Source organism: Balaenoptera acutorostrata, chromosome 12, assembly GCF_949987535.1.
Source record: "Balaenoptera acutorostrata chromosome 12, mBalAcu1.1, whole genome shotgun sequence".
Lineage (NCBI taxonomy): Eukaryota > Metazoa > Chordata > Mammalia > Artiodactyla > Balaenopteridae > Balaenoptera > Balaenoptera acutorostrata.
Window position 1 is genome coordinate 88,228,855 of NC_080075.1, and position 27,017 is coordinate 88,255,871.

Genomic DNA, 27,017 nt, shown 5'->3' on the forward strand with positions numbered 1-27,017 from the left:
TGGGCTTCAGTAGTTGTGGCGCATGGGCTCAGTAGTTGTGACTCGCGGGCTCTAGAGTGCAGGCTCAGTAGTTGCGGCGCACGGGCTTAGCTGCTCTGCGGCATGTGGGATCTTCCTGGACCAGGGCTGGAACCCATGTCCCCTGCATCCGGCAGGCGGATTCTTAACCACTGCACCACCAGGGAAGTCCTTGTCAGTGTTTTTTCATCACTTATGGGCTCAACTATAAACACCTCGGCACGACATGCAAAGCCCCTCACTCTCTGAACCCACCCCCATCCTGACGTCATCTCCCGCTGTCCCCACTATACCCTGCTGCTTTGCATTTTCAAGCCTCAGTGCTTCCTTCACATTGGGGTTTTTTGTTTTTGTTTTGTTTTTGCTGAAAATGCCCTTTCTCTAATTTTCCAACACCGTGGTTCTCATACCTGGAGGACGATTGGGACCTGTGTTTTTCTTTTTGAATTATCGACTTTTGTGCCTGCCCCCAAAGATTTTGATTCAGTGTCTGGAGTGAGATCTGGTCTCATTTTCTGTAAGACGACAACGTTGAAATGGATGTTTACAAAGATACAAAATTCTGTATGTCAGTGGTTCTAGAATGCTTCTGTATTAGTTCACACTTTGTTTTATGTTAGACAAATATGAAAAGAGAGAGAGAGGAGGAGGGAGTGGGAGGGAGCGAGTCCTTGGATGTTTGTGGAGATCAACTATCATTAGGTCTTATGTCCCCAACTTTGTGACAGTCAGCCCTGCATGCTCTTTCCTTTGGGGTGTCCTCAAAGCACTTTCTGTATAGTCTTTAATAACTGAGTTGAAGTTCCTTGTGCACGTATTTGCTTTTTTCATTAGATTCTAAAGCCATCCAGGGCTAGTGCGGGGCTTATGCGTTTTTTGATTTCCCATGCTTTGCCCAGAGTAGATGCTCCATACATTTTTGTTTAGTTATGAGATATCTGAAAGTTTTTAAACTGTAAGAAGTTTTGTAGATGTGAGTAGTTATTAATGTCAATATTCATTTTTCTGGTATATCTACTTTTTGCTTAATTAAAAAAATATTGTTGGAACCCTGTAGGAGAGAAAAAGTGCTTAGAACCTGTTGGAATGACATTTTGCTTGTATTAAGTCTAGCTGTTTCAAAGAACAATGGTCTCTCAGACAGTGTACAACAATGTTCAACTGTTTTTCTCCTTGTAATGCAAGAAAAAGCACATAGTTGTCTGTGTCTTTAGGCAGAGATATCTCTGTGGATCTGTGGCAGCATCGACATGTAGATAGTGTGATTTGTTCCTAATTTAGGTCCCTGCAACAGTGATTTTGTTGTTGTTAAATGCGTTTCTTACAAGTTCCTAATGTCAAATGGATTTTTCTTGTATTTGTAGATTCTAAGGCATGTGTTCCTTAACGTTCTATGAGAATCTACTTCATAAGAGATAGAAATGCAGGTTTTTCTTGAGTCTTTAAACACCAGAGGGGAGTCTTATTTGTAGTTTTTTATTTTATCATTTTGCAAGGGCAAAAGTAATGTTAAGGGAGAGAAAAGAGCCGCGGCACTATTGCCAGCTTGTATGCATTCCTGAAAATTGAGAACGATGTCGTTCCTGGTCAGTTATGAGGACATTTAAGAACTTGCCTTGGTGGCCTTGGGGGTGAACGCTACCCCTCATGGCTTTCTGGAGGTTCCTTTCTCTTATTCACCTGCTTGCCTCCTGGACCAGTGCTTGAGGCCCCCAGAGCTGAGACATTTGGTTCCTTTCAGTGGTGGTTTCAGACCAGCAGCATCCCCTTCACTCCCTCGCCAGGGATGGTACGGAACTCCAAATGGAAGAGGGTGCATTCTACAGACTCTCGGGGATCTTGACCAGATCTTGACCCAGAGGAGTTTTGGAGAAACTCAGAGCTCTTCTTTTCTACCAGTTACAGGGTCGCCCAAGTCATTAAAATAAGTTTCTCTTTCCCTCAAACCATAGGGTACCCCGTGCTTTCCATTTCTGCGTCTGCATCCCTGTGTCTTCCAGATTCTTCCAGGGGCCCCCCAGGCCTCTCCCCACGCTGGGCGCCAACGTCCCTGCCAAGTGTAGCACCCACGTGTGCATCAGCCCTTCACTTTGAACTTGAGGCTGTCATCCCTGGGAAGACGCCCCGATTTTTGTTTCGTTTCTTTAGTAAACTGGGAGATCTTAATTTTCTGTAACCTTGGTGTTTTTGTCCTAAGAATTTAAATGTAACATCAAATGAAAAATTCAAGTCTGTGTTGCTAATATGAAATTTTAATTTTTCTTTACAGGTCAACTTTGTAGTGTGCCAACTCTTTGCCTTGCTAGCAGCCATTTGGTTTCGAACTTACCTACATTCAAGCAAAACTAGCTCTTTTATAAGACATGTCGTTGCTACCCTTTTGGGCCTTTATCTTGCACTTTTTTGCTTTGGATGGTAAGTAATTATTTTGATCATATTTAATGAAGACTTTGGACGTCTTTGTGAATTGAGTGTGTAGAAGGATACATTATGTAGGGTTTTGTTCTTATAGTTACCTAAAAAGTTTTATATTTTTATTTTTAATATAAAAAAATGAGTGGAGAGTGGGCTCTGTCTCTTCAGCTGGGGTTCAGAGAGCAATTTATTATTTATAACTTATGAAAAAGGACAGATGAAGAAAAAGGATATAAAGACATTTTATTCTGTCATGAGTAGCTCCTTCACCTGTTTTGCAGGTCTTTTATGCCAAGACAAATGATCCATTCAAAATAGCTTTTTTCTTTCTGTGCAAGTGGCTTTTAAGAGTCTGGTAAAGCCCATTGATAGAACTCTATTACCATTCTTTAGATTCTGCCATTAGCCAAAAGAGGTTTTTTGTTTGGTTGTTTTCGGCGGGGAAGAATTATTTAGCATGGAAAGCTTTTATTTATGGCCCTTCAGATGCTGTGTGTACGTGTGTTTCCTTTACTTAGCTCCCTTCTTAATTGTCAGGGCTGTGAATCAATACAGAAACACTGTCACTTCCTGTTCGTCCCAGGTGACGGTGGTTGTATGTGACAGAGGGTATCAGGAGAAGAGCACAGTGTCTCCACGAAACAGCAGAGACGCTCAGTGGAAGGACCCTCTGCTCTATGATTTCTCCCGAATTTTCCTTCTTCATAAGTGAGAGCTTATGCTGCTTGCTCATTTGCTATGTTTACACAGTCCCAGAGAAGGCTTTCTAGGTTTGCTGTTCGGCAGACTGTTGCTGGACATGGAAATTCCCTGAGAGGATGGAAATGTAGTCGCTTGATCTGTGGTTTAGTAGCTTCTGTTGTGGGCTGTGGGCTGTTGGACTTTGACAATGCCTCTGCATTTGTTCTAGGAGGTTGTTTTTGATTCTTGGGTGGGTTGAAATATACTGGTATTTCTTAATCTAGTTTCTGCCTCTGGCAATTCCACATGTGTCCTAGAAACTCACGAAAAATCAGAGATAATTTATTCAGTCTCTGCCATGTTGCCCTGTGACCAGTCCTCTGATAGGCCCCGCCAGTGGTAGGTGTGTGTGGAGTCCTTGGGGTTTCAGTGGGATCTCTTAAATCAGATCTAGGCATGGTTTCTCCACTTCCTTGATAACATCAAATTTATGTCATCAAAGTTTTCTTAGGTTTCTCAGGTGATTCTATTTAAACTTCTTGTAAATCATGTCATGGGGGTAGTGTGTATGTGTGTGTGTGTATTTAGCTTTGTGTTATGGAGCCTTTCGAATACAAAAGTACAGAAAATAATATAATGAACCCTCCTATATCCATTGTCCAGCTTCAACGATTACTAAAATTCTACCGTTCTTATTTTATTCTTTCTCCAACTTATTTTTCTGGAGTATTTTCAAGCATATCCCAGTCTACGCATTTCACCCATACATACTTGGTGTTCAGTGTGTATTTCCGCAGCATATTTTGAGGTGGGGTCGGGGAAGGCTTGCCGTCCAGAGTGGCCAACTCCGGGACACCCTTCACGTTGCAGTCTGTGGACACAGAGTAGAAGACTGAGATGTCAGCTGTGTTTCCTGGGGCCGTGTGACTTGGAGGACTGCCAGAGGGGAGGTCCTTACCGACGGGGTGCTTTCTTGCTGTGAAGCCTTCTCACGTGCTTTATCACAGTGTCCCGAGGAACCCACCTTAATGTCAGGTGGTCCTAAGTATTTCAAATTATATGTGATAGCCAGGATTTTTTTTTTTTTTAAATAGAGTTCTCTGTTCTTTTCTTGGAGGAGAAAATTTTTATATTCCTTTCTTTGGGAAAAGAGTTTGTTTGTGCCTCTGTGCCAGGTAAAAGATAACTCTGCTAATTGGAATGAGTAGGGAAGTAGCGTATCCTTCTGATTTGCATTTTAGCACTTTGTTTTTTAGGCTCAAAGGTAATCCTATCTCCTATTGATTTTGACAACTTCTCTTTTGGAAGACATATGTTAGTGAGTTGTCTAAATATAATTGGCTATTTTACCTACTTGTATTTGGCCTCAGCTTTTTGTTTTTTTTTGAACCATCATCTATAAGTTTCTATTAACTGAGAATTACTTTATACTTTTATTTACTTATTTAGCTATTTGACAGCAGTGTAGAGTAACAGACTGGAGCTTAGACTCTGAATCCAGACAGACCTGGATTCCACTCTGGGTGCCTCGGCGGCAGCCGTGTGACTGGACATGTTATTCAGCCGCTTTAGCATCACTTTTCTCATCTGTAAAATGGAACCAGTGATGGTTGTGATGACTAAAAGATGTAATACTGCAGAAAGGGGCTCAGCACAGTAGCCAGCTCCTTGTGAGCAGGGAAAGTTACTCAGGGTCAAGACCGTTATTGTGACTATGGTCTGTTGCTACCATTGTCCAGTCGGTGGTCCAGATTAGAAATGTTTATGTTTATCCAATCTCTTCCTCAGTTTATCATACAGTATTAAAGTATGTCTTTCTCTCTAGACTGGAAGGTCTCTGAGGACAGAGACTGTATCCCCTGACTCTTTATTCCCAGTGACCAGTTCTGTGCCTTTCGGAAAATGGACATTCAGTAAAGATCAGTGGAACAATTGAAGAGGTGTTTCTCAACCTTTTTAAAACTCTTTTTTTTTGCTAAAAATAAATTTTATACCTGCCTTTAGTGTGATTTGAAATTCAACATATGTAAAATGTGATATCTAAAAACAAACTGAAGTTTGGGGATAAAGGATTGTTTTGTTTGAAAGATTATGATCCACAGTCCATGGGGTTCCACTTCGGCTCACCCTGTGAAGAATCAGCCAGTGGATAAGTTGCCCAGGAGGAAACAACTTGAGTCTCAATGTCACTTAGGGTACTAACTGGGTATATGTTAGGACTTAGTTTCCTCAACTCTAAAATGATGAGGGCTGGATTATAATACACTTCTAAGATACCTTCTTGCTTGCATTTTTACCTCCCTAATAATACTTAATATTTGAAAGCGTACTGTGTGCCAGATAACCCAGTCAACACTTTTCGTGTGTTATCTTTTAATCCTGAAAAGTACTAGGTGGCTACTGTGTACTTACTATGCTCATTTTTCTAATAAGGGCAAGTGGAGTAGCTGCGGATGGGAAATGACGGGGAAAGTCACCAGTGCTATGATTGAGTGCACAGGCAACTTGATGCTTGTTGTGGAGGCCAGTGAAATAGAGGGCAATGCAGGTCCACTCTGTACAGACAGACCTATATTATACCAGGAACAAAGGCTTGTACAACTGGCAGAGTGTCATATTGCCCTCCAGAAGATCGCTAAGCTTGTCACCTGAATGGCGATGCCTGGGGAGTGGGCGTCTCAAAGTGATAGAAGGAACTACGTCGCTGTTTGAAGCATAGAACTTTTAGCTTCTAAGTTGTCATATATCCCTCATGTTCCAAGGAAATTTATTCAGTAGGAAAGGAAAGATATTTCCCCAAGAGTCTTCAAAATCTTTTTTCATTTAAGACATTTATCGTTAATGAGTTCTATTCTAATTAATAAAGCCTGTGCAGGTGTCCAGCAGGCCACTTCAGCATTTTCACATGAAGTCCGTTAGTGCTGGCAATAAATAGGAGCTGGTAATTAATTTGAAAAGTGTGTGTTTTAATCATGTTTTCTTAGCTTCTTTCTGTTTCAGTTTATACACAAATATGTTTTTCTGCTGCCTCCTGGTCCTTTGGTTATATAGTAGCATTCCAGGCCAACATTGTTTCGGGGTGTGTGTGTGTGTGTGTGTGTGTGTGTGTGTGTGTGTGTGTTTGGCAGAGGAAGAGACAAGTAGACAGACTGACAGACATTCTTTGTACAATGAGTAAAATAAGTTTCTTCTATGGGCCTGCCTTGGAGCCTACTTCTTATTTGTAATATTTCTATGGAAAATTTAAAAAAATTAAGTAGCTTTTCCACATTGGAGGTGCCTGTTATTCTATGATGATTAGGTTAGAAAGTAATTTTAATCATAGCTTAAGATACTTATTAATACTTTAAATTGTATACAATGATTTGAAAATTTTTTCATACATTATTCATGCCGTCAAAGGGGAAAGAAGATGGAAATTTTGTGTTTGTGTGTGTGTGTGTGTGTGTGCACATGTATGCATAATCTTAGGGATAATTTGGATGGATTTTAAAACCAGAGATCTGAGTCATGTTTTGCCTGAATTTTGTGACGTGAGTGGATAAGTTAGTTCTCTCATTTAATGGTAGATTTCTACATTAGAACGTTAGAAGAAACTGTGTCATCTCAGTGAGAACGTTTTGTAGATAGATTACTGCAAATTAAGGATTGACTGGATTTGTATAAGGAAGCTTATTTGACTTGAGCCACCATGTTTTCAGAATAAATAAATTCGGGTGTACCTGCTTTTAAGTGAATTCTAATATTTAGTATTTTTTGCTATTTTGTAAGTAATGCTTGAAAAGATAACTGCAGATACAAAGCTGTATTGGCGAAGTTAGTTTGGGTAAGCCAAAAACTGATGTTCTGTCAGGACTATTCTGAAATCCAGGTTTCTTACTCTTTTTCATCCCTGTTCCTGAGTTATAGAAAAAGCTGTAAACCTTGAGCCTCAGGACCCCATAGAGCTTTCATGTAGCTGGTAAACGTGGAATGCTAGGGCCCCAAGTGTGGCTTTATGGGGTTTTGTCTTATTTTTCCAGCTCCTGTGGGGCTTGTGGGACGGGACTCCCTCTCTAGGGTATCCACAGAATTTTAGGCTTTGGAGGTTTGCTTCCTTTTTTTTACCTGGCAGTGTTGTGTGTTATAGATAAGCACTTTTTAGCCTAAATTATTTCAATCTGATGTTTGTGAGTGGGCTCTTCTAACAGTGCTCTTACTTTTTACAGGTATGCCTTACATTTTCTTGTACAAAGTGGAATTTCCTACTGTATCATGATCATAATCGGAGTGGAGAACATGCACACGTAAGTGCTCGCTTTATTCACATATAATACGTATTCCAACATAATAGAATTGGGTCAAGTAGAATTTTATTACATTAAAAATTATTATTTTTAATAATAATTATAAAAATTATTGTAAATTGTGATCACTTTTTCAAGAACTGTCATAAATACAAAAATAAAACCCTTGGTATGCAGCACTCTTCTATTTACTTAGAGCAGGGTTTCTTAACCTCAGCTCTAGTGACAGTTTAGGCTGGATCATTCTTGGATGCGCGGGACTGGCCTGTGCCCTGTAGGTTGTTTAGCGGCTTCCCTGGCCCCCGCCCACTAGATGCCAGTAGTACCTCCTCCCCAAGTTGTGACAACCATGGATGTTTCTAGATATTTTCACAGGTCCCTTGGGGGGCATAACCACCTCCAGGTAAGGACTGTTGGCTTAGTCTAGGAGTGGCAGCAGTGGAGAGTTGGAGTGAGTCTGACACATTGGAGAGAGATTTGGAAGGTACATTTGGAAGGATTTAGTGATTGACGGGGAAGAAGGGTATCAGGAGGACTCCAGGTTCCTGGTGTGAACAGCCAGGTAGATGGAAGCACTGTTTTCTGAGTGTAGAGAACCCTGGAGGTGGGGAGCATGTGTAGGGGATAAGCGTTTCAAACAGGTATATAGTCATCTAAAACAGTGCTTCATATGTAGCAAACACTCTGGGTATTAGCTGAATAAGTGCTTGTTGACTTTGGGGTGTCTGTGAGGCAGTTCATCGATGCTGGGGAGGCGGCGTGGAGGTCTGGGCCAGAGATGTGCACTGGAAAGTCGAGGTGTGCGACGCTTACTTGGTTGAACACCCAGGGGCCGGGTACCTGCAGATATTGCTGGCCGCTCCTGCTGGGGGTGTTCTGTGATATCTGTGGTGCACTATGTCTCTGAATCCTGACATACATGTGGCTCCAAGAGTTCTGTACAAGGAATGATGGACTTGTAACTAATCGATTAGCTTTTTTCCAAATCTCATTCTATTTTGCATCTTCGGTGTTTGACTCATGGGTCACCCACTCTGTTTTGACCCAATGTCTTCCCTCGATTTCCACTGGTGCCACCTGCGTTGATTTCCCCCTCCCTTCTGTGCTGCAGTACTCCAGGTTCTTGGTGTTTTGATTTCAATTTTTATAAGAGGAGTAAAATATATATATATTTTTAAATTAATTAATTAATTTATTTATGGCTGTGTTGGGTCTTCGTTTCTGTGCGAGGGCTTTCTCTAGTTGCGGCAAGCGGGGGCCACTCTTCATCGCGGTGCGCGGGCCTCTCACTGTCGCGGCCTCTCTCGTTGCGGAGCACAGGCTCCAGACGCACAGGCTCAGTAGTTGTGGCTCACGGGCCTAGTCGCTCCGCGGCCTGTGGGATCTTCCCAGACCAGGGCTCGAACCCATGTCCCCTGCGTTGGCAGGCAGATTCTCAACCACTGTGCCACCAGGGAAGCCCCAAGAGTAAAATATTTTGATGGTGTATCATTTGAAGCAATTTTTATACCATCATGACCCTATTTATAAAATCTCATACAGATGGCAGGTTCAAAGCGGTACTATCTTTAATATCTGAGAAAAGGAGCTGTATGTTTTGAATCTGGAAGAAGAAGGAAAGTCTGGCTAGATCACTGAAAACAGGTAACTGTGTTTCCCTGCGTAAACAGAAGTCTTTTAAATGGAAAGGCCAGTAGATTCATATTTGGTCAAAGGAAATTGTTTCTTTCTCTGAAAGGCAACGGCAGCCTGTGAAGTTAACTTCTAAGGCTTCAGACCCTGTCCAGTATGGCGCCCTTAGCCGCATGTGGCCTCTAGATTGAAATTAATTGACACCTGAAGCTCAGTCGTTCAGCCACACTGGCCACGTGGCACGTGCTCCACAGCCACAGGTGGCTGGTGGCTACTGGACTGGGCAGGGCAGACAGAGGAGATTTCTGTGGTCATAGAAGATTCTGTCGGAAGGTGCAGCCTTAGAGACACACAGTTGGGTACAGTTGATTTTGTTGCTCTTTTACAGTAAGCGGTCAGGAGGAAAGTGCTACTTGCATATATGCTGCCCGTGTTTAGAATTTGACACCATCCACAGAGCAGGCTATTATAAATGGGTTTGCCGTGTTAGTTGCTAGCGTTGGCAACAAAGAGTAGGTGAGTAATTAAGTTAGAAAGTGTGTATTTTAATCTCTTTTCGCTCCCTTCAATTTCAGTTTATACCGATGTGTTTTTCTGTTTGGCTTTACTTTTTCCTTTTTGTTTTTTTTTCTTGTTATCCGTACATGCTTTTTCCCCCCTTTTCACTTAGGCCTTTACATTAATTTAAAACATTTAATGGGTCCAAACTTCAGAATTTCATTCAAATATACTAGATGGGGCTTATAGCATTACTCTGTGGTCTAGAGTTATTGTTTATGTATAATACAGTTCTGTTTATTTCTTTCAGTCTAGTTTTACATGGTATGTGTAATATGTTTCTTTGAATAACAAGGGTTTAAATCTTTTTAAGTGAAGGATTTGGACTCCCTGAGTATTTAACAGTTTAAAAATTCTTGGATCTCTTTGTTTTATATACTTTGTAAGCTGTTCATAGTGTAGTTTTTGCACTCTCTGTAACAAATCCATTTGTAAATTAAAATATTTTAATATAAACTTTATTTTTGTAGCTCCCTTTATTTCACACTTATATGTATGCTGTTTTATTCTGATCCATAATTAGATAACTTACCATTAAAATTTAATTTATTCTAGAATTCAGTGCTTTTTAATTTACCATTAAAATTTAATTTATTCTAGAATTCAAAGCTTATTTTCATATAAGCTTTGAAATTTTTGAGGAAAAAAATTGAAAACCTTAAGTGTTAGAGGCAAGAAGAAAAAGAGTATTTAGGGATAGAAGGTCCTATATCTTAGGATATTGATTCTCCTTAATTAGTATGGGGAGAATTTAACTTTCACAGATTTGACCAGTGTTCCTGAGAGCAGGGGTTGGCAAACTGTCTGTAAAGGACCAGATAGCAAATATTTTAGACTCTGCAGGACACACAGCCTCTGTCACGGCTTTTCTCAGTTGTGTCGTTGTGCACATAGACAGTATGTGAACAACGCACTTGACCTGTGCTTCCATCAGACTTCCTTTACCAAAAAAGCGGGTGGACCATATACTAAGCACACTTCTGCCACAGGGATTTGAAAAAGGAGAGGAAGGCAGACACACACTCTTCCTGTTAGTTTCAAAAATATGAAATAAGGTTTGCCAAGTGGTAATTTTAAACTTGCTATGGCACAAAAAATGGAATAATGAACTTTGTTTATTAATGATTTACTTTGGATTATTGTTCTGAAGCAGATGGTTTCTAAAAAGCTGGTTGAAATGTTCGCCTTCTTGGCATAGCTTTTGCTTGAAAGGGAAGTGAAATAATGCAGGACTCAGGACTTGATGTTTAACACTTAGCGCGATAATGAAAAATATCTTATTCAAAAAAATTATAAAGGGAATAGTAAAATCACAGTATATAAGAGCAGTACACAAAAATTCTTTTTATTTCTACATATTGAAATAGTCCAAAAGTGAAATTTGTTAAACGTTCATTCACAGTAGCATCGAAAAGGATAATATGCTTAGGAATAAATTTATTGAAAGAAGTGCAAGGCCACTAAACTGAGAATAAAAATCTTTGCGGACAGAAATGAAAGAAGACCTGAAGCCTGGAGAGAGACATCACATTCGTGGGTTGGCAGACTCAGTATTGTTAAGATGGCAATTCTCTCACAGTTGATCCATTGAGTCAATGCAATGCCTGTCAAAATTCCAGCAGGCTTTTGGTTGCAAAACTGCCTGTATAAATTCACTAAAATTCATTGAATTGTACACTTAAATTAGGTGAGTTGATGGCATGTAAATTTTACTTCAATAAAGCTATTAAAAAGATAAAAAACATTGTAAAGGGAGGTGCAAGAAGGAAGATCAGTCTTAAAGTAGCATGCTTTCTGACAGTTGGTTCAAGAGTTTTGTATATTTTCTCATTTAGGCAAATTTATAGATGTTCAGATGCATCCACGTTTTCTTGAGTTTAGTTATAAGAATGAAGGGTCGAAAGGAACGTTGAAAACCTGCAGTGCCCTCGAAGGAAGGAAATCTAGGTGTTGAAGGGGGACGTGAAGCTGTCTTCAGATGCTTAAAGGGAGTATATATGCTGTTCTTAGGAATCCGGAGATGGAATTGGTACCTGCTAGGCGAAGTATGAAGATGCACATTTTTGACCCAAGGAAGGATGACCTCAGTTACAGTGAGATGCTTAGGGGAGTAATGTCTTTTGCCTTCATACACCACAAATTCAGTGACGGCAGTCATGTCTTACCTGTTTGGTTTTCTGAATGTTGTACACCACCTTGGAGGTTGTATGCTCCCAGTAGGTGTCTACTGAATGAATGAATGAATGATAACTTCTGCATGACAGCAAGCCCTTTCCAAGTAGCCTCCTAGAGCTCTTGCTTCTGGGCCACGGTCTCTGCCTCCTTCAAAATCCCTGTGCACCATCTCAGGGCTGCCCCGTGAGAATTTTGTGAACAAGCATTGTAGCCGCCCTGATTCTCAGAACTGAGCATCTCCTGGGCTTTGCTTGGATCTCTGTTCCCAGGGAGAGTGGAGTGTAGGGGAGAAACAGAAGGGATGGGAATGGGGGAATGGGTGGAGGGAGAGCCTTTCTCACTTGGTTAGAAGAGGAAGGAGGATATCAATGCGTTTCAGGTGCTCGCAGCTGGGGCTGGGAGACATTTTCCCTGGAGAAGGTAGCGCAGTGTGGCTGGGTCCCGTGGTGTTCTGATGGGCTCAATAAGCTTTTGTGGATGGGCGTGAGAACCTAAGTGCCCTTCATGTTAGTTTTGCATTTTTGTGTTTTTTGTTTTTTAACTTTTCTACGGGGAAGCTTGTTTCGATTTCCAAAAAACAGTCTCAGATTTTGGAACACGGCACAAGGCAACTGCCCTTATTTAAAAATAAACAGCAGAAATGTGGGATAGTTAACATGGGAAGCACAGGAGAGCCTGATGACCTTGAGAAGTTAAGCAGAAGTATTGTCTTTATAACCTGGCAAGTAATTCTCACCAAAACAAATGACGTAAAGAAAACATGAAAAAGAGGTAGATACATAGAGTAAAACTGCATCTGTGAATGGGTTGCCAAGGTTTGTATGGGATGATATTGTAAAAGCTGTAAGAAGGTGATTTTAACCCCACCGTCCCATGGCTCAGCTACCCACCAGTTTGAACAAACACCTTGTGTGCCACAGTGTTTGCAGAAACTCAGAGACAGTGGCGATGTGGTCCTTACCCTCTGATAGGCACCGCTGAGTTGGAGATGTTAAGACAGTCAGTCATGCAACAAGTATTTGTTACGTGATGCTGGGACCCAGTGATGGATAAAAAGACATGCTCCGTCTCTGCAAGACACTTACTGTCAAACTAGCGATCACACTGTGATTACTGTTATGAAAGCTGATGCCCTCAGGGCTGAGGAGGCATCAGGAGTGACCAGCTTGGAAAGCAGTAAAAAGAAGAAAGTGTATCTACATCAGCCACTTACTATGTGCTCAGCAGAATGAAACAGTTGGAAACAGAGTACCGATGTTTGGTGTTAAGTAGAATTATGCTAAAATATATTTTTAAATATGGGGAAATATTAAAATCCATGTTCCTCAGAATCCTCTTGTATTGGTATAAACTTGAACAGCAGGCCTAGGACATGAGAGAAGATCACCTTCAAACTCCGACTTCCCCCCAGGTGGCCTTAGTGATTCATTGGATGAATAATAGGGGCAGATATGTATGGGTTTGAATTCAGGTTCTGCTACATTTCATTAGCTCTGGGACCTTAGCCAAGTCACCTTCCTTTCTGAGTCTAAACTGCATTAAACCAGTGGCTCAGCTGAGGAGCATGTGGGTGCCCAGGTGAGCCCAGGTAAGCTTTCGTCTGCATACAGGGTTCGGCTGCCAAGAAGAGGGTTCACATTCTGGGGGAAATGCTTTCAGAGGCCATTCCTGGTCACCGAGTGTTCTGCAGGGTTTTGCTGCCCCTGCTGATGTCACGTCAGAGCTTGCTGTCAGTATTCACGCAGTCGCTGTAATTTATTTTTTCTCCTCCCAGACCATGAACTCCTCGGCAGGGATGCTTTCCTCATTTTATAATACCATTGTTGAGCGTATGGATGATAGAAGCTCTGGAAGAGAGGTTCTCTGTTCTGTTCTGTTCTGTTGAGTGAATATTTGTAGGCTTTTTTGCACCTCTTTTTTTTTTTTTAATTTTTATTTTATTTATTTATTTATTTTTAGCTGTGTTGGGTCTTCGTTTCCGTGCAAGGGCTTTCTCTAGTTGCGGCGAGCGGGGGCCACTCTTCATCGCAGTGCGCGGGCCTCTCACCATCGCAGCCTCTCCTGTTGCGGAGCACAGGCTCCGGACGCGCAGGCTCAGTAGTTGTGGCTCACGGGCCCAGTTGCTCCGCGGCATGTGGGATCTTCCCAGACCAGGGCTCGAACCCGTGTCCCCTGCATTGGCAGGCAGATTCTCAACCACTGCGCCACCAGAGAAGCCCCTGCACCTCTTTTTGTTTGGGTATTTCCGAGCAGATTATATTCATCCGTGCAGCAGGCCTTGAATGGCAAGCTTGATGGGTTGACTGGCAGTCAGTGGTGCTTCCTGCTCCCTACCTGATTTTCTCCCCCTGACGTTGGCTGTAGAGCAGCGGCCCTGGGCATGGGGGTGAGGTTAGGGAAGGACCAGGCAGTTTTAGCTGATGTGCTTTTGTCTCAATCGTCCGTGACCCTGAAGAGCAGGGAGGACAGGGATCCATTTTCACCTGTCATCTGCCGGTGCCACCGGGACTCCTGCAATACGGATAGCTGGATAGCAATATCGTGAAGAACTGCTTGAAGTCTGCTAGGAAGGAATGAAGATCTCGGAAATGCCGTCTGGCGGGCAGAAGCCTCAAGTCACTTGAAGATTTGTCCTCATGAAGTTAACGAGCAGTAGTTAGTGGCACGGCAGGAACTCTGTGGGGAGAATATTAACTTCACCAAGGACAACCCCATAATCCCATGAGAGGGAATAAAATGTGGCAGGAAGGAAACTGGACTCTTAGACGTTTTCTTTTCCACTCTCTGTGGACCGTACTCAAAAGCCTTTCAGTGGTTTGGAATGAAGGGACAGGCCCTTTGGGTATTGCTGCGCTATCCTGAGCTAAGAGCTGGATTGCAACTGGAAAACCGTAAGTAATTCTAAAATTGGTTTTTTACATTATCTTATCCTTACAGCAGTTGATGTTTCAGTAATTATTCGTATCCATCACCGTGCAGAGCACATGGATTGTCACCTAATCCTAGCAGCAGCCCTGGAGCTGGGCGCAGTAGATCTGTTTCCCCAGAAGCAGGTTAGTAGGAGGTAAATCTGGGATTAGAGCTGGGTGTGTCTGATTGCACCGAGCACCCAAGCTTTTTGCTTCTGCACTTTAGTACTTCTAAGCATTAAGCTTTTTTTTTTTTTTTTTTTTTTTTAAGCCTTATGATTAGGAGAATGCGTCGTTAAATAGAAATACCCTGAATTGATTGAGGAGAGGTAATGGGAGCCCTCAGGGTCCTGAACAAAGGCAGGGATTTGTATGTGTTGGTTACGCTTCCTTAGAGCAAAGATGCAGATATTTTTATCCAAAAGGATGCAGTGGCCTTTTGGCATATTGTGCTTAGGATCTGAGGTTTTTCAATATTCTCAATTCCCATGGGAAGGAAAACCCGTTACTCGGTGAGAGGTAGTAGGATGTCCAGACCCTGCTGGATTCTGAAGAATCTTTAGGACACACCATCATACCATCAAATCCTGCACTCGGGAAAGGGTCTGATTCAGATTCCTTTACACCATGAAGGCACTGTAGTATCTCTTTGGGAGGTATTTGAATTCTGAGTTGTGTTTCCAGTTGTAAACTGGACCTCTGTTAAGGCTCCAGTCATTCTTGAGCCAGGAAGGGAAGCTTTTTCTCCTTGGATTAAGGGTTTCCATACGAAGTAGGAGGATTACGTTGACGTGGGGATGCCGACACGGCGAACGCCCACCCCTTGGTAAATAACGCGGTTACTTTGGGTGTTGCTGTTATATCCGAATGTGTTAGCGCAGGAAGAGGTTTGCACAGGTGACTCATGTAATGGGGCCCTGCCAGGTCAGGTCTGTCTAAAATGCCAGTTTGATAGCTCATTCTCCAAATTAATCAATTAAAAAACAAAAGGGAGTTTTGAAGATATTATCCAATTAGATGACATACCTTTCTTGTTTTGAAAATAACAATTCATATATTAATAAACATAACCAGATAGTTGTAATAATTAAAAATAAGAATATGTACTTCTCATTGGCAAAGTACAAGGACTCACCTTTTCATTTTGGGTACCTCTGGAAACTAATCTTTTACAAGATCCTAATCCTTGATAGGATGTTGAAGGAAAAATTAAAACCCCTGTAACCATCTGTTAAGATGATGAACAGAATCATTCAGTTATGTGTCATAACACCATGCTATTTACCTAGAATATGTGGTCCGTGTTGAAGTTTTGTGAGAGAAAAAGCTTGCATGAATGGTCTTTTTTTTTTTTTTACTTTTAGATAAGAAATGAGGAAATTGTTTTGGAAAATTAGGGCTTGCTGAATGCTGAGTCTGCTTGTGGTGTATTGTTATAGTACATTTATAGACTTGACATGGGCAGGTTTTGTCTTCACTGTGTTAGAAACAGTGTGATTTAATAGGGTGTTTGGACTTGGACTTTGGAGCTTGAATGGTGGAGTGACTTCCATGCTCAGTCACTTTGCTGAGTGCTCTTTATAAATATTCCATTTAACTGTGCCTACAGTTCCGTGTAGGGGTGTCATTTTCCACTGTGCAGAGAAGGAAACGGTAGTTGCAAAATGTGAGGTCACTAGAACTAGTAACAAAACCGGTAACAGTCAGCCCTGGAAGTCTGTGAAATTAATTTCTGTTGTTAGATTATTGATTTACTGAGATTCTTTTAAAGTTTTTTTTGTTTCTTTGTTTTTTTTAAATTGGAGAAACAAAAAGAGATTCTCACCTGCTTACAAGATAGCATAAACAGCCTGGTTTATTTTTTGAAAAATAGCAAGAATGGAGACATTGTATTGTGACTGGCTTTTTCTTAGTCTTCATTAGAATGCGGTGTTGGGATCTTTCTAAAAGGCTTTACCCTTTAGAGAAATATTTGAATAGTAGTGATTTTATTCTCTAAATAATCTTCCTTTATTTAAAATTGTTCAGATTTTTACAAGCTCCATGCTTGAGGTTGATATTATTTTGAATACATAATAAATACAGACTTCTAAAAAAATTTTATTAGAGTTGATTTATGATGTTGTAAATACTACTATAAAATAGTGCTTTAGTGACTTCCCTGGTGGCGCAGTGGTTAAGACTTTGTGCTCCCAGTGCAGGGGGCCTGGGTTCAATTCCTGGTCAGGGAACTAGATCCCACATGCATGCTGCAACTAAGAGTTCACCTGCCACACCTAAGGAGCTGGCAAGCCACACCTAAGGAGCCCACGTGTCACAACTGAGGAGCACGCCTGCCTCAACTAAGACCCAAGTGCAATCAAATAAATAAATAAATATTTTTTAAAAAATAGTACTTTAAAATACTATTTTAATGTCAGTTGACTAAAAAGAGAATTTTAAAATTCTTTCTGGTAAATTAATTTGTGTAGGGGAAAGATACTGACCTTGTCCTACCTGCTGCTGCTGGCTTATTAAACAGAGTCCTTATTTAGAGTAGTTATGGAGAGAGAGACAAAGAGTAATAGGGGAAATATCTGATGACCTGAAAAATGGCTGGGCATTTTGGTGAAAGGATGTTACAGCAAGTGAGCCTGGGCATCTGTTTCTCACAGTGAAAACTGAGCTGTGGCTTAAACTTAGCGAGGCCCAGAAAAGAGATGGGATTGCTCATCTTTTCCTGGCCTGGAAATTAACCTTGGGATAGAACAGAGTATGTGCCTTCCTAAGACTTGCCTTGGGAAGAAGATAACGGTTTCAGGATGGGCTTGGCACTATTTGCCTTTCAAAGTTTTAAAAAATCTTGTATAGAACTCATTTTGTTGGAGCATAGTTTCATTTCAAAACACGAGTGAATTGAGAGCTATTATTTAGAATAGTATGCAAAGCATTTTTCCTTAGACACGAGAGCTTTAAAATGTATAGAGAGTGGACTTAAAGACTTGAAAATAAAATCCAATGAAGAAAATGATAAAAGTTAAGAAATGAATAAGATGAAACCCCTAAAGGACAATAGACAACTTTAATTGCAAATAAGTTACTCTTAATAGCTAAACTGCCAGTAATAGCTAACGTTTATTAAACACAAATCCTATGTCAGATACATGTTAAATGCTGAGGTGCATTCCCATGCAATCCTTACAGCTGCCTGTACTGTAATAATTGTACCTCAGCTTTATAGTCAGTCATACAGAGTGAAGTAAGTGAGAAAGAGAAAAACAAATACCGTATGCTAACACGTACATATGGACTAAAAAAAAAAAAATGGTTCTGATGAACCTAGGGGCAGGACAGGAATAAAGACACAGACGTAGAGAATGGACTTGAGGACTCGGGGAGGGGGAAGGGTAAGCTGGGACGAAGTGAGAGAGTGGCATGGACTTATATACACTACCGAATGTAAAATAGAGAGCTAGTGGGAAGCAGCCGCATAGCACAGGGAGATCAGCTCGGTGCTTTGTGATCACCTAGAGGGGTGGGATAGAGAGAGTGGGAGGAGACGCAAGAGGGAGGAGATATGGGGATATATGTATATGTATAGCTGATTCACTTTGTGATACAGCAGAAACTAACCACACCATTGTAAAGCAATTATACTCCAATAAAGATGTGGGAAAAAAAAAAAAAAACCCCATACAGCCACTAAAATCGGCTCCTCCCCAACATTATAAATGTGTGGGTTTTCCATGGGAAATGTTCAGTGTCCCAGCCATTTTATTTTGGGGTTGTTTTCCCTCACTGTTAATTGGTGTGTATGCAAGTAGTATAAATTAATCTTAGTGTGAATGCTGAATTGGGAAGCTAAAGTTCTTAATTCTAATTCTTGGGTTAGTTTCTTAATTTATCTAGGCTTCATTTGATGACTCCTGTTAAATCTAAGAGCCTTAAGTTAATCAGTGATTCTTAACCATTTTTCTCGCCCCCAGTACACCCAACAGAACATACTTTTGTCAGGAATAGTATTTTCTATAGCTGTAATTCTCACCTCTTTGGGGTAAAGAATGGGATAGTGATTCTGATATATGACCCACTCCATCCACCCCTCCCCCAGACAAACAAAAACAAAACAGAAAAGGTGCTAGCCAAATTTGGTATCAGATGGAAGTCCTCTTGCCTCCCCATGACTTCTTTCCCAATCTTGGGGCTTATCTGGCTGCTCTGTTGTTTGTCCCTCCAAAGTGCTGTCATCTACCCTTCTCTAGGTTAGCAGTTTGCAGAGTATGGTCCAGAGACCCCAGGAGTCCATGCAATCCTTTTAGGAGGCTCTCAAGTCAAAACTGTTTTCATAATAATATTTAGATATGATTTGCTTTTTTCACTTTCTTTCCCCCCTGCATGTACAGTGGGGCTTTCCCGAGGCTACATGATGTGTGATACTGCAGCAAAAACATTTGCGAATTCAGCTGTCTTCTTATTAAGTCAGACATTGAAAAGATTTGCAAAAGCATAAATATAGTTCTGCCCTTCTCAGTAATTTTTTTTTTTTGGTTTTGGGAAACATACTTATTTCTCATAAAAACATTGTTTCATGAAAACCTAGCATCGTAGGTTTATTGTCGTTATTCTTGAATTAACAAATATTTTTAAAATTCTCAGTTTTGTTCTCATATGGTAAATATCAGTGGCGATTATTTAAGTGGGTTATGCTTCTTTGGTCTTGTCAGTAATTTTGAAGAGTGTAGAGGACCCTGGGGCCAAAAAGCTTGGGGACAGCTGGTCTAGAATTCTCTCATGCCTTTTGTAACCTGGCCCTGTCATCAGAACCATCTGGGCTCTTACAGTTCCTTGTGTTCGTGCCCTCGCCGTCCACTTCTTTGCCTGCTGCCGCCCTGCCTCTGAAATCTGCCAGCTGAGACCACAGATTCTGTACCCGAGCTTCCTTACTCCCTTCCTCCACGATTGGACGTGCTCCTGGAGGTGCAGTGAAACGACAGAGACGGGTTGAGAGCCTACAGACCGTGCTAGAGGGGATGCTGGTTCCACGTGTTCTCCTGGTCAGTGTCTTCCTGACCTCACCTTCCTGCTGTACATCGTCTCTGCCACTCTTGCTCCCGTGTCACTCTGTACACCAGGCAGATGTCCAGTCTGGGGTGGACACAGATTCCTGTCGTATTTAGGCAGCAGAGTGTTGGAGAGAGACCCATGTGATGGTTCTGGGCTGCTACAGCTTCATGATTTATTCCTTCACTTAAGCCTTCAGTTCTCTTGAAAGTTAGTTGAATTGACATTTTTCAGTTCCCTTTCCCATTCTTTTCAAAGATTAGTGTAAATCTTAGCCACCTTTAAATCTACTCACCTTATCCACTCACGCTTAGCAGATAACATAAATTCATAAGTAAAAGTTGAAGATAAAGACACTTCTTGGGAGACAATCCTTAAAGATGCAAGGTAAGGCGTTTAGAAGTAACAGAAATGGAGACAAAGGAGGAGGGGAAACGTCCCTGGCAGGAGGAGACGTGAGTCAGTGGCCTGCAGGTGTTCCTTCCCTGCAGAGATGGTGCTGCCCGCTCTCTGATCCTGCCCGTCTCCACTGCGGCCCGAGATGAACACCCAGAGCATCTTGGGCCCCAGCTCTCTCCGCCCTCGCTTACACCCTCTTCGGGCAGCTGAGCAGCGAAGCCAGGCCACTGGGATAAATCCTCACTTCTCCCTTCTTCTCCTGCGTGTTAGCCATCACGGAGAACAACCTTGCTTCAGTTTCCTCTTGGGTTGTTTTGAGGCTGAGACATCTGAAAGCCACGCCCGGCGTGGTCAGCCCGCAGTCGGTGGTGGTGCCCGTCAGCTGTAATTATTGCCCGCCTGACCCCTGCAGTCCGCTGTTGCTCTGCAGCTCCAGCCGCTTCATTAGATCACATCGCACAGCTGGACTTTCATCGTCTTCCTTGCTGCCCTTGCTTTGAAGATCTTTACAGAATTAATTGGATCACCTTTTTCCTTTTCTCCTTTTCCACCTAAGTATTTTTCACCCCGAAGTATATGAGAAGAAAGATGAGTGACCTTTCATGCAAGTGGGGAGGGAGCTCAGGACCCTTTGTTACAGTGCAGCCCTGAAGAACAGAGAGTGACAGGTTCCTGGCCTTCCGGTTGGGAGGGGCCGAGGATCTCTGACTTGGGGGTGGTAGGGGTGACATGAAGCCTTTTCCAAACTTTTTTTTTCATGGTCCTGGTTTTAGTAGCAACTAGAATAGGCTGAAATCTGGATGCATTTTTGTGGGTAATTGTCTTTCTCAGTTCAAGATTCTGTCATTACATTGTCTGCCAGACATAGTTTTTGATGTTTTTAAAAACTTAAAATTTTCATTTCTGTGTATTTATTGACTTAAGGACTATTTAATCAGATGATATTTTGAACTACAATTCAGAGGTCTTAAATCTTGATGTAAACTATAGAAGTCTTTGCTTTTTTTTTTTTTTCTTTTCGGGCCATGCCGCGCAGCTTGTGGAATCTTAGTTCCCCAACCAGGGATTGAACCCAAGCCACGGCAGTGGAAGCACTGAGTAGTAACCACTGGACTGCAGGGGAGTCCCATAGAAGTCTTTGCATTTTGAACGATAAAATAGTCTTGCTTAATACCAACAGCCAATACCCAATTTTATTTGTATATCTGAATCAACTTTGGAAATTTTCTTTATAAAACACAATTAAGAAAAAAAAACACAATTAAGTGACTTCATTATGTTACAGAGCCAGGTGTGGGAGCAGAGTTAGATTTCTTAGAAGAGCTGAACGGTAGCCAGGAGGGTTGGGTCATTTCTGTCATCCATAAACAAAGTGAGGAAAGGGAAGAATCGAGTGGCTTCATGTATCCATGTCACTGTGTCTGGTGTAGTGAATACAGCTAAGCTCCTTTCCTTTTTTTCATGAATAAGGCTTTGTGAAAGAACAAACACAGTCCCTCACGACTTGTATTGTATTTGTAACCTGTGGAGACCTCATGGTTCCAGGTGAGAGGGCACCTGGGCAGAGCGCCAGGGCAGGGAACCCAGCAGGCCCTGCCTTCCCAGCCACAGCAGTTTTATTGTGGAACAGAGATTACCTGCAGGTCTCTAAGAAGAAATCAAGAGTGTGTGCTGGTCCCTGGACTCCAGAATCTGGTGTCTCTATATCCAGGGAAAAGCCTAAAGTGGGGACCCTGGGGAGGAGGTTACTGACCCCACAGAGGACGGGGGTGCATTAGTGACTGGGAACAAAAGGGGTGGCCTCTGAATCTTTATGAAGACGGCATGGCTGGCTTTTGCTGGTAGAGCAGCTGGTTTTTTAAAGTGTTTCAAAATTCTTCTGTTAGAGTCACAAATACAGAGCCGATTTCCCAGTAACAGAGCTCAGCTGACTCTCCCATGGAGGGCTGGCAAGCTCTTCTTGCCACCAGGACTTTTCTAGGTGTGGATATGTTTCTGATTTTCTGGATCCATTTTAGAACTTGAATTTACCCCCCACAGAAATAATATTTCCATGCTAGCCTACCAAATCCTATTTTAATTGACAGATGTTCCAGCTATTGAGGAATGAGAAGGTCTGCAAATTTTCTCCCTCCAAAACAGCGATAAAACTGGATGAACTGGTCAAAACCATTTTAAGGCTCTGGAAATTGACCAAAAGTAAACAACAATTTGAGATGCATTTATTTAAAAGAAAATGGGTGACCTTTGAGTGAGAACAGTGGGAATTGTGGTGTTCTTGCCTGGGCTTACCTCCATTCTTCATTCCCTGGCAGAGTAGTTCTCCTGGGGCAGGGATGGCCACAAAAACAGCAGCTTTGATTGACTTGATTTGGAGTGGAAGGCAGAAAACCCATGCAATGGTTCACAGAGAATGCCTTCAGCTCTCCTGTCCTGAGGATGTGGTCCATACGTTTAGCAGAGAGATCCTGGCAGTGAGAGAGCTATAAAGGGACTAGAGAAGATCTCAATGCAACCCTGGCTGACTGGAGACCGCATCCATGCCAGGGGAGGTCTGGGAAGGCCTGAGGGACAGGGAAGGCGGGGGCGGACTTGAGAACTGCTGGACCATAGAATGAGCTCTCAAACCCACACGTAGATCCCTTGGCAGAGGGCAGCAGCCTTACTGGCTGCAGGTGTTTGAACACAAGCCCTGACCAACCCTTGGCTGACCACTGAGATTACAGACACAGGTGACTCCTTGAGTGAGGCTGAAAAATAAAACCAAGAGTTTAAAAAACTGAGTGGAGATGTCAGCCGCTGTGTACCATGGGTGAGAGAGATTCAACACAAAATAGCACAACAATGCTCAAGAAAAAAGACAAAGTTGAGTTACTATATTATTTTAACGTGTCCCTTTTTAAACAAAAAGTTATGAGAAACAGGGGAAAAAAGCAGTCAATTGAAAACTGTCTCTAAATGGACCCTGATGTTGAATTTACCAAAGACTTCAAAGCAGCTATTATTAATATGCTCAAAGAATTAAAGGAAGTTATGATCACCATGACTCAACAAATAGGGAATATCAATGAAGAAATAGTAACTATTAAAAAGAACCAATGAAACTCCTAAAGTTGAAAAGTAAATAACTAGAATGATAATTCATTAGATGTGCTACATAGTTGTTTGTGATGGCCAAAGAAAGAATCACTGAGCTTAAAGATGGATCAGTAGCTATTAGCCCGTCTATAGAACAAATGTAAGAAATACTGAAGAAAAACAAACCTCAGAGACCTGCGGGATGACATCAAGTATGCCGACATAATGGGTAATGAGAGTTCCAAAAGGTGAGTCAAAGGAGAAAAGGACAGAAAAAGTATTAGAAAAAATGATGCCCAACAGTATCACAAATTTGATGAAAAACATTAATTTCCAGGTCCAAGAAGCTCAACAACCCCAAGAAGGATAAACGAATAGATGGTTACTAAGATACATTATAGTCACACTGTTGAAAGAAAAGACAATGAGAACATCTTGAAGGCATAAAGGGAAAAATAGCTCATTGCAGACAGAGGACAATGCAGTTCTTATCAGAAACAGTGGAGGCCAGAAGAGAGTAGAATGGCTTATCCAAAATGCTGAAGGAAAAAATTTTCAACCACAAGTTCTATATCTAGCAAAACTATCCTTCAGAAATGAAGGTGAAGTAAAGACATTCACAGGTAAACAAAGACCAGCTTTACAAGAAATTCTAAAGGAAGTTCTTCAGGTTGCAAGTAGTGTACCGGATGGTAACTTGAATCCACAGGAAGAAATGAAGAGCTCTAAAAATGGTAAATATGGAGATAAATATAAAAAATGGTATAAATATATATTTTCTCTTTTTTTATTTAAAGGACACATGGCTGTATAAAGTAGTAATTATAACACTGTATTGTTAGGATTATAACAATACATAGATGCCATACATATAATGATAATAGCAAAAAGGACAAGGGAGAAAATGGAGCTGTATTGGAGCAAACTTGCTATATTTTATCAGAATTAAGTCAGCATCAATCTGAAATACGCATGCTGTAATCCCTAGAGCAATCACTAAGAAAATAACTAAAAATTATGTAGTGAAGAAAATCAACAGTGGAATTAAAATAGCATACTACCAAATATTTTTAAATACAAAAGTAGGCAGTAAAGGAGGAACAAAAAAGACCCAAGACATACCTAAGACAAATAGCAAAATGGCAGGTGTACATCTAACCATATCAATAATTACATTAAATGTGAATCAAAAGGCAGACTGGATAATAAAAGATCTAACCATATGCTTTCTATAAGAAGCACTCTTTAGATGAAAAGACACAGCTTGAAAGTGAAAGAGTGGAAAAGATATATCTCACAAACAGTCGTCAAGGGAGTGCTGGAGTGGCTACAAAAGAGACCACCAGATCTAATAAAGGAGTTTGGCAAAGTTGTAGGATACAAGATGGGTATGCAAAATCAACTATATTTCTATATTTTGCAAATATTCCAAAAGTGAAAGTGCAAAAACAGTTCCACTCACAGGAGCATCAAAAGGAATAAAATACTTAGGAATAAGTTTAATAAATGCAAGTACACTTGAAAACTATAAAACATCCCTGAGAGAAATTAAAGAAGAGTAAATGGAGAGGTACTTCATATTCGTGGATTGGAAGACTTTATATTGATAAGATGGCAGTTCTCCCCAAACTGATCTGCAGATTCATTGTAATCCCTAACAGAAATTCCAGAAGGCTTTTTTGTAGAAATTCACAAGCCAGTCATAAAATTTATATGGAAATACAAAGAAACTTGAATAACCATAACAGTTTTGAAAAAGAACAACAAAGTTGGATTTACACTCTCCAGTTTCAAAACTTACTGTAATGCTACAGTAATAAAGATGCTGTGATAATGATATAAGGATGGATATGTAAATCGTTTAAACAAAATTGAGAGTCTAGAAATAAGCCCTTAGACTTGTGGTCACTTGATTTTTGACAAAAGCTCCAAAGCCATTCATTTGGAAGGATGGTCTTTTCAACATGTGGTGCTGGGACAGTTGGATATGTGAAGAAATGAGCCTGGGCCTTACCTCACACCATATATAACAACTAACTGAAAATGTATCATAGCCCTACTAAATATAACAGCTAAAACTATAAAACTTCAGAAGAAAATATAGAAGGAACTCTTTATGTCTTTGGATTAGGCAAAGACTTCTTAGATATGACACCCGAAGGATGGTCCATAAAGAAAAAACTGATTAGTTGTACTTCATCAGAATTTAAAACTTTTGTTCTTCAAAAGACACCATTAAAGGAAATTCCCTGGCGGTCTAGAGGTTAGGATTCTGCACTGCGCTCTCACTGCCGAGGGCCTGGGTTTGATCCCTGGTCGGGGAACTAAAATCCCACAAGCTGCGTGGCCAAAAAAAAAAAAAAAAAAGTTAAGAAAACAAAAAGGCAAGCCTCTGGGGGAAAATATTTGCAAAACATATATTTGATACAGGACTTATGTCCAGAATATATAAAGAACGTTTACAACTTAATAATAAGAAGCCAGACAACACATTTTAAAAATGGGGAACTTGGGGCTTTCGTCAGCAAGTCCGCGTTAAGTACCCAAGTACCTTCTTTGTGCCGTGGTCGGTTCTAGGTGTGGGAGGAGTGGCTGTGAGCAGGACTGCTGAAGGACTGCCTTGCTGGAGCTATTGTTCACATGGGACGAGACAGACAATAAGCAGGTAAACACCACATTCAATCAATGTTATTTCCGAGACTGAGATGAATGAAAGAACATGGCTGCTATTTTAGATGCGTTGAGAATTAAATGATGCAAATGAGCCAGTTATTCATGGAACCAGAGGGAGACCCCTCGAGGCAGATGGAGGAGCCTGGGCCAGGGTCTCAGGAGTCTGGTGTTGGGTGTATTCAGAGCCCAGCAAGGGCTCCAGCCTTGCTGCTCCCTGGTGGGCCAAGGTCTCCAGTGGTGTAAAATGAAGTCAAAGAGGTAGGCGGAGCTGGATTGCAGTTAGTTAGCTTGTTTTTTTTTGATCAATTTTTATTGGTGTATAGTTGATTTACAATGTTGTATTAGTTTCTGCTGTACAGCAAAGTGAATCAGTTATACATATACAAATATCCAGTCTCTTTTAGATTCTTTTCCCATATAGGTCATTACAGAGTACTGAGTAGAGTTCCCTGTGCTATACAGTAGGTCCTTATTAGTTATCTAAGTAGTGTGTATATGTCAATCCCAACCTCCCAATTTATCCCTCCCCCCACCTTTCCCCCTTGGTAACCATAAATTTGTTTTCTACATCTGTAACTGTTTCTGTTTTGTAACAGATTGTAGTTTTAAGTGCAGTGGGAGCCCACCAGGGAATTCTAAGTGATGTCACAACACTGTTCCGACTGCTCTGAGTGGATAGGATTGTTAGAGGGTGGGCGTGGTGGAAGGACCACCAGTCAGAGAGAGCGGGCAAGTCAGATGGGAGACAGGAGGGTAGCAGTGGAGAGGGGGAGGGGTGGGTAGATACGGGCTCGGTTTCAGAGGTAGAACTAGGGGGACTGGATCGCAGATTGGTTGTGGGGTGTGACGACGAGGGGGTAATCGACTTTTTCTGGCCCCAGCGGCCGGGGGGGCTGTGTCAGGTAGGAACGGGGGGGCTGGGGGGAGAAGCCGCTTACTGGGCAGGAGGGCTTCCTCTGCCAGGTTAAGTCTGAGAGGCCTCATTCGATATTCGTGTCGGGACGGCAGGCAGGCAAGCCTGGTGTTAGGCTTTCAAGCCTTAGAATTCAATGAAATCATCTAAGAAAAAATGTACATGGAAAAGAGGAGGGGACTGAGGCTTCATTTAACAGCTTGGCTGGAGTCACCAGCTGGGAAGAGATCAAGCCAGCTT

General features: G+C 41.5%; 1 protein-coding gene across 4 annotated transcripts in view; it reads left to right on the top strand.

The window, feature by feature from the left end:
- MBOAT2 (membrane bound O-acyltransferase domain containing 2) overlaps positions 1-27,017 on the top strand; it is a 123,487-nt gene that overhangs the window by 38,554 nt on the left and 57,916 nt on the right. The window contains exons 2-3 of one of the 4 annotated variants that reach the window (XM_057558284.1): positions 2,288-2,433; positions 7,323-7,400. In XM_057558284.1, coding sequence (XP_057414267.1) covers positions 2,288-2,433; positions 7,323-7,400 — 224 coding nt within the window. Of the gene's footprint in view, positions 1-2,287; positions 2,434-4,962; positions 5,055-7,322; positions 7,401-25,837; positions 25,857-27,017 lie in introns of those variants that run through there. The other 3 variants (XM_007195665.3, XM_057558285.1, XM_007195666.3) reach the window with 3 other exon arrangements.